Genomic DNA, 12,257 nt, shown 5'->3' with positions numbered 1-12,257 from the left:
GTATTTCTTAACTTATAAGGCTTGAAAGTCAAAATTACTTCTTGATCCATGGGCTGCAGAATGGTCTTTTTGTTAGCAGGCATGAAGACAACATTAATCTCCATGTTCATCTCCATTAGAGCTCTTGAGTGACCAAGTGCATTGACAATGAGCAATATGAGTAATATGTTGAAAGGAATCTTTTTTCCTAAGCAGCAGTAGGTCTCAACCATGTGCTTAAAATATCCAGTAAACTATGTTGTAAGCAGATGTGGTGTCATCCAGCCTTTGTTGTTCCATTTATAGATCACAGGCAGAGTAGATTTAGTATAATTCTTAACCGCCCTAGAATTTGCAGAATGTTAAGGGAGCATTGGCTTCAAATGTAAGTCACCAGCTGCATTATCCTCGTATGAGAAATTCATCCTGTCCTTTAAAGCTTTGAAGGCATTAATTTCTCTTCTCTAGCTATGAAAGTTTTCAGTGGAATCTTCTTCCACAAAGCTGTTTCACCTATGTGGAAAATGTGCTGTTTAGTATAGCCACCTGCATCAGTTATCTTAGCTAGATCTTCTGGATAACTTGCTGCAGCTTCCACATCAGCCCTTGATGCTCCACCTTGCACTTTTTTTTTTTTTTTTTTTTTTGAGACGGAGTCTCACTCTGTCGCCCAGGCTGGAGTGCAGTGGCGCGATCTCAGCACTTTTGTGTTATGGAGAATGGCTTCATCCCTGAAACCTCATGAACCAACATCTGCTAGCTTCAGACTTTTCTTCTGCAGCTTCTGCATCTCTGTCAGCCTTTCTAGAATTGAGGAGTTAGGGCGTTGCTCTGGATTAGACTTTGGTTGAAGAGCATGTTGTGGCTGGCTCAATCTTCTATCTAGACCACTCAAACTTTCTCCATATCACCAATAAAGCTGCTTCACTTTCTTATCATTCATGTGTTCACTGGAGTAGCACTTGTAATTTCCTCCAAGAACTTTCCCTTTACATTCACAACTTGGTGAACTATTTGGCACAAGAGGCCTTTCAGCCTATCTTGGCTTTTGGCATGCCTTCCTCACTAAGCTTAATCATTTTTAGCTTTTAAGTGAGAGGCATGCAACTCTTTCTTTCACTTGAACACATAGACAACATTGTAGGGTTATGAATTGGCTTAATTTAATATTGTTGTGTCTTAGAAAATAGGGAGGCCCAAGGAGAGGGAGAGAGATGGGGACACAGCCAGTAAATGGAGCAGTTAGAACACACACATTTATTGATTATATTCGCCATTTTACATGGGTGCGGTTTTTGACATCCTATGACAATTATATAGTAACATCAAAGATCACTGATCACAGATCACCATAGCAGATAATAATAATAATGAAAAAGTTTAAAATATTGCAAGAATTACCAAAATGTGACACAAAGACATGAAGTAAGCATATGCTGTTGGGAAACGGCACTGACAGACTTACTTGATGCTGGGTTGCTACAAACCTGCAATTTATTAAAAAAAAGCAATATCTGCAAAGCACAATAAAGCAAAGCACAATAAAACAAGATAAGCCTGTACTCATAAACTTTGACATATCTTCATTACAAAGGAGAAAACAGCCACTAGATATGAAAAGATTTGCCCAAAGTCATTCAACTAGGAGAAAAATGAAGACTAGAACCTTGTTACTAGGATTAAAAATAGTGAAAATCTTGGTCTAATAATTATTTTGAATTATAATTAAGTCATTGTTTTGTGTGTGTATTTTTTTTTTTGGTTGTTGTTGTTGTTGTTTTTGAGACGGAGTCTCACTCTTTTGCCCAGGCTGGAGTGCAGTGGCACAATCTTGGCTCACTGCAACCTCCACCTCCCGGGTTCAAGGGATTCTCCTGCCTCAGCCTCCCCAGTAGCTGGGATTACAGGCATGCACCACCACATCCAACTAATTTTTGTATTTTTAGTAGAGACGAGGTTTCACCATGTTGGCCAGACTGGTCTTGAACTCCTGACCTCAGGTGATTCGCCCACCTTGAACTCCCAAAATGCTGGGATTACAGGCGTGAGCCACTGTGCCCAGCCACTTTTTTTTCTTTAGAGGCAGGGTCTCTTTCAGTCTCCCAGGCTGGAGTGCAGTGGTGCAATCATACCTCACTGCAGCCTCAAACTCCTGGCTCAAGCAATCCTCCCTCCTCAGCCTCTGTAACAACTAGGACTGCAGGTGTGTGCCACAACTCTCGGCTACTTTTTAATTTTTTTGTAGAGTCAGGGTCTTGCTATGTTATGTAGACTGATCTTGAACTACTGGCCTTAAGTGATACTCCTGCCTTAGCCTGCCAAAGTGTTTCAGGCATTAACTACTATGCCAGGCCTATTTTCATTTTTTTGGGGACAGAGTCTTGCTCTGTCACCCAGACTGGAGTGCAGTGGCATGATCTTGGCTCACTGCAACCTCCCCTTCCTGGGTTCAAGCAATTCTCCTGCCTCAGCCTCCCAAGTAACTGGGATTACAGGCGTCCACCACCACGCCAGGCTAATCTTTGTATTTTTAGTAGAGGCGGCATTTTGCCATGTTGGCCAGGCTAGCCTCGAACTCCTGACCTCAGGTGATCGGCTTGCATTGGCCTCCCAAAGTGCTGGGATTACAGGCATGAGCCACTGCACCTGGCCCCCTTTGTTACATGTTCTGATTTATAGTCTTTCTGCTAACTTAGAGTATGCATACTTGAAGCATCATCAAGAAGAGAAGAGTCAGAAAATAATAATTTGATTCAAAGAAATAATAAGTCTTATGCCTGTAATCCCAGTACTTTGGGAGACCAAAGTGGGAGGATCACTTGAGGCCAAGAGTTGGAGACCAGCCTGGGCAACATAATGAGACTCCCATCTCTACACACACACACACACACACACACACACACACAAATAAGCCAGAAATGGTGGCTTGCACCTCTAGTCCCAGCTACTGGAGGGGTGGGGAAGGTGTGTGAGGTGAGAAAATAGCTTAAGTTCAAGAGTTCAAGGCTGCAGTGAGTAGCGATGGCACCACTGCACTCCAGCCTGGGTGACAGAGCGAGACCCTGTCTCAAAAAAAAAAAAAAAAAGATAAGAAAGGAAAAAAGACAAGAGAAAGGAAATACTAAGTATCTGTCATATTTATGTTACATGTTTTAATGGCATTGTCTCATGGATGCCTAGTTCTGGAATATTTAAATCTTCTTGTTTCTTTTTTTAATATAATTTTTCAAATTTTTTGGTTAATCTTCTCTGTATCATTCAAATTTTAGTATATGTGCTGCCAAAGCGAGCACTGTTTCTTTACTTTTATTATACGTTTTAAAATTCTGTCAACTTTTACTCTGTGATGGCTCCCAGATTTGCTTTATTTTTATTTTTTTGCTGTTTTCAGAAATGATATATTTAGTTAGTTTAGGGCTTTATCACCACACATATAGACCACTAGAATATCTTTTAGATTGTCTCTTTTTTTTCTTGAGACAGAGTTTCATTCTTGTTACCCAGGCTGGAGTGCAATGGCATGATCTCGGCTCACTGCAACCTCTGCCTCCTGAGTTCAAGCAATTCTCCTGTCTCAGCCTCTAGAGTAGCTGGGATTACAGGCACCCACCATCATGCCCAGCTAATTTTTGTATTTTTAGTAGAGACGGGGTTTCACTGTGTTGGCCAGGCTGGTCTCCAACTCCTGACCTCAAGTGATCTGCCTGCCTTGGCCTCCCAAAGTGCTGGGATTATAGGCGTAAGCCACCACGCCCAGACTAGGTTGTCTCATTTTTAAATTTTATTTATTTTATTATTTGCCAATTTATTTATTTTGAAACAAGGTCACCCAGGCTGGAGTGCAATGGCACTATCATGGCTCACTGCAGCCTCAATCTCCTGGGCTCAAGTGATTCTCCCACCTCAGCCTTTCCCCTAGTAGCTGGGGCTATAGGCACATACCACCACACCTGGCTAACTTTTTTATTTTTTGTAGAGATGGAGATCTTTTTATGTGCTCATAACAAGAGGCAGGAGAATCACTTGAGCCCAGGAGTTCGAGACCAGCCTCTTGAACTTCTGGCTCAAGTGATCCTCCCACCTCAGCCTCCCACAGTGCTGGGATTACAGGTGTGAGCCATTGCACCTGGCTTTTAAAAAATTTTCTTCAAATCGTCTTGCATACTACTGTCTAGAAATTGTTCGAGAATAAGTTCTAAATGTTTTTGTTTTAAATTTATATTTTTAGATAATTTTTTATAAGTTTGAAATTACTTATTGTTAATAATTTCCCTTTATATTGGGCATACAGTGAAGATTTTTTAAAAATATTTTATTATTCTACTTGCTTAGTTCAGGCATTCTTTACTTGAGAGCCACAACTCTCAAAGTCTCCTTGGATAGAATTCAGGGAATTTATGAATTTGTATGGGTAAAAAATTCCATTTTTATTTTTACTAATGTAGGGGAAAACATATGTTTCCTTCTATCCATCCTAGGTTTAGGGCTGAGATCTCTATAACAAAAGAGAGATTAGCAAGAGAAAAACATGCACATTTATTTAATATAAATTTTACGTGACACAAGGGCCTCCGTAAGGAAATAAATGCTGAAAGAAACAGTTGAACTTGAATGTTTTTTATAGTAGGTTTGATGAAGAGCAATCAGTGATGGAGAAATGTCATAGGGCAAAGTGTGAACAAGCTAAATGTAATAAACTGGGGGAAACTGAGCAGGCCTGTTTGTTTAGATTCCTCTTTGTGTCCCTGTGCTTTTGGAGGTAAGGATACTCCTTTTCTCTGGGTGCCAGGAGAGCACCTCTTACATGAGAGTCTTACGATCTACTTCAGGGGAAGGTCAGAAAATCCTTCCCAGGTTTTATGGCTGCTTCTGGGGAGAACAGCAAGCAGAAGGTCAGAGTCACCTTCCTGCTTCTGCAATTTCCTCAAATGCCTTCAGCTTAAAATATTCAATATGTCAAGATGCTATATTTTGTGTAGGGTGTCCTGAACCCCGTCACTAACCTCTAACTGAAAGTTAGGATTTTCTTCAATTCTGAACATAGTTCATAAACCACAGTAATATTAGCAATACTTCATCATCAAAAGAAAACCCAGATATTTTCATATCACATTACTTTTTTGCATCTATTTTCATTATGCTCATCACTATTTCAAATTTAGGATAGCTATTAACTCTTATTTAATGCACTTATAAAGAAGCATGCATATTAGTGTATAACAAACTTATCTTTTAACATTTTAATAACTGTATTTCGATATAATTAGATTCCTTTGTAATCCTATATATTTTATGCTTTAAAAACATGATTCTGAGAAGGCATTCATAGGCTTTATCAGATAGCTAAAGACTAAGAACCCATGTTTTTGTTCTACTTTCAATACTTGAAAAGTTGTGGATAAAACAAAAATTATGTTAAAAAATGAAAAGTAGGCTGGGCTCAGTGGCTCACGCCTGTAATCTTAGCACTTTGGGAGGCTGAGATGGGTGGATCACCTGAGGTCAGGAGTTTGAGACCAGCCTGGCCAATGTGGCAAAACCCTGTCTCTACTAAAAATACAAAAATTAGCTGGGCATGGTGGTGCATGCCTATAATTCCAGCTACTTGGGAGGCTGAGGCAGGAGAATCGCTTGAACTCGGGAGGCAGAAGTTGCAGTGAGCTGAGATGGTGCCACTGTACTCCAGCCTGGGCAACAGAGTGAGACTCCATCTCAAAAAAAAAAAAAAAAAAAAACCAAACTGAAAAGTAATCAACTAAATACTTTTTACCTATAATATTCTATACACTTTTGATGATAGCCATGTATTACGGTATTATTTCTGTTTTTATATTTAGCAATTCTTGTTCCTTAAAATGTGCTTTATGGAGAAGGAGCCAGAGTTAGTGAAATTAGTTTAGGTTAATTTAGGATATATTAATGACATTATCCCACACATTGTTCATGTCATAGGCATGAACTTAAAAAGTTTAAAGTTCCTGCTGCCTGCTTAGATGCATCTACTAATCTAGAGCAGTTGTAAGGAAGATCCATCTGAATTAGATAAAAATATGAGTAGTGGAGTATTGGTTATTTTATTCTGGTTGGCTCAGTTATTTGCCAAAAAAAGGCCCTGGTCAAATTGTTGATGACTAGGTAAAAATAATTTTGACTAATACATTAAATTGTTGATCATTAAAATAATTCTTCCAAAGTGCTTGTCTTTTATGCATTTGTTTACTTTAACGTAATATAAAAATATGTGTTGAATCCTCTTTTTTTAAGACAGGGTCTTGCTCCGTCACCCAGGCTGGAGTGCAGTGGTGCAATTACAGCTCACTGCATTCTCAACCTCCTAGGCTCATGTGATCCTCCTATCTTAGACATCTGCATAGCAGGGACCACAGGCACACACCACCACTCCTGGATAGTTTCCTTTTTCTTCTTGTGGAGACAAGGTCTCACTATGTTGTCCAGGCTGGTCTTGAACTCCTGGGCTCAAGACGATCCTCCTACTTCAGCCTTCCAAAGTGTTGGGATTACAGGCATGAGCCACTACACGTGGCGTTTTGAATCCTCTTATGTGCAAAGATACAATCTGAGTCCTTAGGACATTTATAGCCTAATATTTTCTCCCATCAAAGTTGCTAAACTCCATCACCAGAATACCACAATTAATATTCTCAGGACAGATTATTAATAGTTGCCTAGGAATAAGAATGGTATGTGGCAATGATAGAAATTTGAAATGGCAGATTTATTAAGTACTTTTAAGCCATCAAGTTACAAAAGGCTATTAGGGGTCTTAAAAAGACAAAGAGTATACAATAAAACAATGAGCAATGACAGATTGTTTTAGGTTGCATAATTTTTGTACAGTTACATCTATAGTACATTACTAATTTACTTAGCATACTTTTTCCCGAGATTTGCAAATTTAAAAAAAAGGAAGAATCAAACTATATTTTCTTTGCTGTTTTTTTGAAACAGAGTCTCCACTCTGTCATCCAGGCGGGAGTACAGTGGTGTGATCTCAGCTCACCACAGCCTCAACCTCTTGAGTTCAAGGAATCTTGTGCCTCAGCCTCCCAAGTAGCTGGGATTACAGGCATGCACCACTGTGCTTGGCTGATTTTTTGTATTTTTAGTAGAGATGGGGTTTCACCGTGTTAGCCAGGCTGCTCTTTAACTCCTGGCCTCAAGTTGATATGCCTGCCTTGATCTCCCAAAGTACTGGGATTACAGGCGTGAGCCACCGTGCCCGGCCTCAAACTATATTTTCTGATTAGTACAATAAATACACATTAATCATGACACAATTATTTCTTCTGGATACAGCAGGAAAAATTAAGTTAAGAGAAAGTGCTTCATATTTCTTGATTTGTTATAAAAAGAAGAGATCCTCTAGATTTCTGGGAAAGAGGGAAAGCTAGCAATCCCACAATGATTTCCTTTATTTCTTGCCATCCGAATATATCCTTCTTCACCAAAGTTGCGGCCCCAGCTTTAGAAAAAGAAATAACACAAAATTAGAAATGCTTACAATCAAATCATGTTATCAACTTTTTATCTCATAGTTTTTCTCCTATAAGTGATTACATATGAAAGGCCGTAAAACAAAATTAGAATGCAATAATATAATAATTTCTCCAGGGATTTCAGGCAACTCAAAATAATGGTTTGGAAAGCTTTAGTGCTATATTGATAAATAGACTTAATACCTAAGGAAAACTATAGTAAGATCCATCCCAGTCCTTTAATCCTCCTACTTTGCAAATATGCCTTCTCTAAAGAAAGAGTATTAGTATCCTTTATAAGGCTTTATCTCTAAATTTTTTGATAACAGTATCATGTGTAATGATTTTCTATCAAACTTAAATTCCTCTAGAGAATGTCAATTAAGAAATATTTTTGAGTGACTACTATGAAAAAGGTATAGGGCAGGGAATTCTAAAGCAAATAACAAAAATGCAGCTCTGAAAGAGCTTTTTGATCTAGAAGTGGAGCTGAGATAAGACTTTCTCATAATTAAAGCTATTGAAAAATGAGCCAGGCATGGGGGCTCACACTTGTAATCCAAGTGCTTTGAGAGGCTGAAGTGGAAGAATTGTTTGAGGTCAGAGTTTGAGACCAGCCTGGGCAAAATAGCAAGTCCCTGATTCTACAAAAAAAAATTTTTTTTAATTAGCCAGACATGGTGGCATGCACCTGTATTCCTTAGCTACTCTGCAGGCTGAAGTGGGAGGATCACTTGAGCCAAGGGGTTTGAGAGTACCGTGAGCTATGATTGCACCTCTGCGTTCCTGACACTCCAGCCTGACCCTGTCTCAAAAAAAAAAAAAAAAAAGGGAATATTTCTACCTGGCACTGGACGTGTTCAAGCAAGCGGAGGCTACTTGTTAGAGATGTTGCAGAGAGAAATCATGGGTCGGATTAGGGTTCGAGTAGATCAGTGTTTCACTTTTTGATTTAATGGACTTAGAGGAGTTCAGAAAGCTTTTACAGATCGATATACAGTTATCAATTTTAAAATTAGCATGTATGGACTTTTTTTTTTTTTTTTTTGGAGATGAAGTTTCGCTCTTGTTGCCCAGACTGGAGTGCAATGGTGCAATCTCAGCTCACCGCAGCCTCCACTTCCCGGGTTCAAGTGATTCTCCTGCCTCAGCCTCCCAAGTAGCTAGGACTGCAGGCATGTGCCACCACGATGGCTAATTTTGTGTTTTTAGTAGAGACAGGGTTTCTCCATGTTGGTCAGGCTGGTCTCCAACTCCTGACCTCAAGTGATCTACCCGCCTCGGGCTCCCAAAGAGCTGGGATTACAGGTGTGAGCCACCATGCCCGACTGTATGGACATTTTTTTAAAAAGCATACTATTGGCCGGGCATGGTGGCTCACGCCCGTAATCCCAGCACTTTGGGAGGCAGAGATGGGCGGATCATTTGAGGTCAGGAGTTCGAGACCAGCCTGGCCAACATGGTGAAACCCCGACTCTACTAAAAACACAAAAATTAGCTGGGCATGGTAGCGTGAGCCTGTAGTCCCAGCTACTCAAGAGGCCGAGGTAGGAGAATCGCTTGAACCTGGGAGGCAAGGCAGAGGTTGCAGTAAGCCGAGATTGCGCCTGTGCACTCCAGCCTGGGCAACAGAGTGAGACTGTCTCAAAAAAAGAAAATAAATAAAAACCATACTACTTACTGTCACCATTATGTTGTAAAAGAAAATACATTTTAACACCAAAAGCAAAAAATCCAAAGACATAATCTCTATTTTAAGGATAGTCTTTTGAGTAAATAAATTTAGATTAATGAAAAAGTCACCAAAATATTCTTATTTTTCTTACTTTACCAAGACTGATGAAAAAACTTAGAAAATCCTTGTAAGAGGAATGATTTCTGAAGCTCTTTATCATTCTGAGATTTTATAGTGGTAGGTATATAAATATCATACAAGGCAAAATTCATTAAGTCCTCTAGGATACAAATAAAAGTGTGAAATTGAGAAAATGCCTAGTGTGTCTGGAGAGCAGTAAGAAATTTAGTTGAAAGGAAAACTGGATATCTTTAGTAGAATAGTGGAAAAAGAGGATAGAAAGCTGGTTTGGGGCCATGTTGTCAACAGAACAGCAGGTGGAGGAACATGTACTTCAATTACAAAGGCAAAGGGAAGCTGTTATAAATTTTGGCTCAGGGACTCAAAGGTTGTGTTTTTGCATGCAGCGGAGAACCTAAGAAATGCTGGTTTATTGTTGGAAGACAAATGACACCATTTAAAAGGACTGTGCTTTAAGAGGCCTTAAATATTCTATGTATCAGCCCTCACTGGACATTTTGCAGGTCCTATTTTTTTCTCTCTGTACCATTTAACACAGTTGTCTACTCCCACCTTACTGGTCTCTTGGCTTCAAGACATTACTACGTTCTGATTTTCTTATCTGTCTCTGGTCATTCCTTCTCAAACATTTTCATGAGCTCCTTTCTTTACTTCCTTTCACTTAATTGCCACTCCACTGCTTAGAAATTGTCAATGGCTCTCCATGCCTTTACAATAAAATTCAAACTCCATCGTCACCTCTAATCAACCAATGGCTGTAGTGGGTTTGTTTGTTTGTTTTTGACAGAGTCTCACCATGTTGCCCTGGTTGGAGTGTGGTGGTGCAATCACAGCTCACTGCACCTTCGACTTCCTGTGCTCAAGCAATCCTCCTGCTTCAGCCTTCCAAGTAGCTAGGACCACGTGTGCATACCACCATGCTTGGCCAATTTTTTTTTTTTTTTTTTTTTTGAGATGGAGGCTTGCTCTGTGGCCCAGGCTGGAGTGCAGTGGCACAATCTCGGCTCACTGCAAGCTCCGCCTCCCGGGTTCACGCCATTCTCCTGCCTCAGCCTTCTCAGTAGCTGGGATTACAGGTGCCCACCACCACACCCGGCTAATTTTTTTGTATTTTTTAGTAGAGATGGGGTTTTACCGTGTTAGCCAGGATGGTCTCGATCTCCTGACCTTGTGATCTGCCCGCCTCGGCCCCCCAAAGTGCTGGGATTACAGGCGTGAGCCACTGCGCCCAGCCCAATTTTTTATTTTAGTAGAGAAGAGGTCTCACTATGTTGCCCAGGCTGTAGCAATGCTCTTTTAGTATCTAGTTTGATAAGCAAAAGCAATAACAATAATCTGGCCAGGCTATTATTAATATTAATAGACACCACTTATTTAGCACTTACTCTGTGCCAAACAGATTAACATAAATTATCTAATTTAATCATCATCCTGTGAGGTGAATATTATCTTCTTTTACTAAAGAAAAAAACGGAAGGGCAGAGTGGTAAAGTAGCTTGCCAAAAGTCACGTAGATAGTAAATTGTGAAGCCGGAGTTCAAATCTAGGATTATTTTATTCATTCCAAAGCCCACTCAAGCTTTTATCTATGCCAATCCCTACAGTTATCTCTGTGAGTGAAGTCATATGGGGAATGAAATTCAGACCAGTACATCTAGGATCTCATGTAATTTATATCCTACTATGGTCACTGCCTTAAATAATAGGTAAAATAAATCATTTTAGGTGAACTGAATTTGGACCTGAGTTCTAGTATGAAAATTGAATTGAGGGTCTAGTACTAGCAGTATGAATTCAGTCAGTGGGACCAAGGAATCCCAGACCCCATTCAACATCTAGACAATTTACTTTTCTCAGTTTTACTGACCAAGATCAATTGCCCCCAATTTTGCAAAAGATCCCAGACCTCTTTTTGACTGAGTCCTGCTAACTTCCCTTAAACAATGAAACTGATAAAAAAAAAAAAAAATCTTAAGCTAAATAAAGTATCTGAGGACAAAGTCTTGCCTTCAGAATTATACAAGATCTGCCCCAAATGTTCATTTCGGTACTTATCAAGTTGTATATTTTTATTAATTCTATAGCTCTTTCACTCAAACTGTTCAACTTTAGGTAAGTTTGTTAACTAAATGCCTATCTCATAAGAGTACTTTAAAAATTAAATGGGAAAATATATTTAAAGTACTCACACAATATTTGGTATATAGCCAATGCTTACTAAGTGAAGGTAGCTATTTTTATTATTATCCAGGTATGAGTACATCTGATTGGACTCAAGTAGAGTCCATCTACTTTTTTTTTTGAGACGGAGTTTCACTCTTGTTGCCCAGGCTGGAGTGCAATGGCACAACCTCGGCTCACTGCAACCTCTACCTCCCAGGTTCGAGTGATTCTCCTGCCTCAGCCTCCTGAGTAGCTGGGATTACAGGCGTGCGCCACCATGCCTGGATAATTTTGTATTTTTAGTAGAGATGGAGTGTCTCCATGTTGGCCAGGCTGGTCTCTCGAACTCCCAACCTCAGGTGATCCTCCCACCTCGGCCTCCCAAAGTGCTGGGATTACAGGCGTGAGCCACCGAGCCGGGCTGAGTCTGTCTACTTTTAAAAAAATATATAGCCTTCTTCTAGGGTGATCACCAGTCCCAGTTTGCCTGGGACTGTCCTGTTTTTAAAAAGAAAGTCCTATGTCCCAGAAAGCCTCGTAGCCCTTAGCAAAGTGGGAAAGTTGATCACCCTACCTTCTCCTTGCATATTATAAGGCTACTAACTTATTATTCCTTCTAAAATCAATGCCAGTTTCCTTTGTAATAATGAAGTCCTGGGCTTCTTAGGCTGTGCCAGACACTCTTCTAGGCATAAGGATTGCAGAGACAAAGTCTTTCTAAAGCCTAGGTTCTAGAGGAGAAACATACAATAAACGAAGAAATACTTGATGATATATATGATTAGTACAATAAAGAAAAATAA

The 12,257-nt window shown here is 39.8% G+C and overlaps 1 protein-coding gene across 1 annotated transcript in view; it reads right to left on the bottom strand.

Annotated features, from left to right (window-relative positions):
• Positions 1 to 6,696: 6,696 nt before the first annotated feature.
• Positions 6,697 to 12,257, bottom strand: part of CTSS (cathepsin S) — a 33,964-nt gene continuing 28,403 nt past the window's right edge. The window contains exon 8 of the mRNA XM_054474534.2: positions 6,697 to 7,462. Within this exon, the coding sequence (XP_054330509.1) occupies positions 7,363 to 7,462 (100 nt within the window). The 3' untranslated portion in view covers positions 6,697 to 7,362. The remainder of the gene's footprint in view (positions 7,463 to 12,257) is intronic.

Source organism: Pongo pygmaeus, chromosome 1, assembly GCF_028885625.2.
Source record: "Pongo pygmaeus isolate AG05252 chromosome 1, NHGRI_mPonPyg2-v2.0_pri, whole genome shotgun sequence".
Taxonomy (NCBI): domain Eukaryota; kingdom Metazoa; phylum Chordata; class Mammalia; order Primates; family Hominidae; genus Pongo; species Pongo pygmaeus.
The sequence above is the reverse complement of the archived record's forward strand: the minus strand, read 5'-3'. Positions and strand labels throughout refer to the sequence as shown.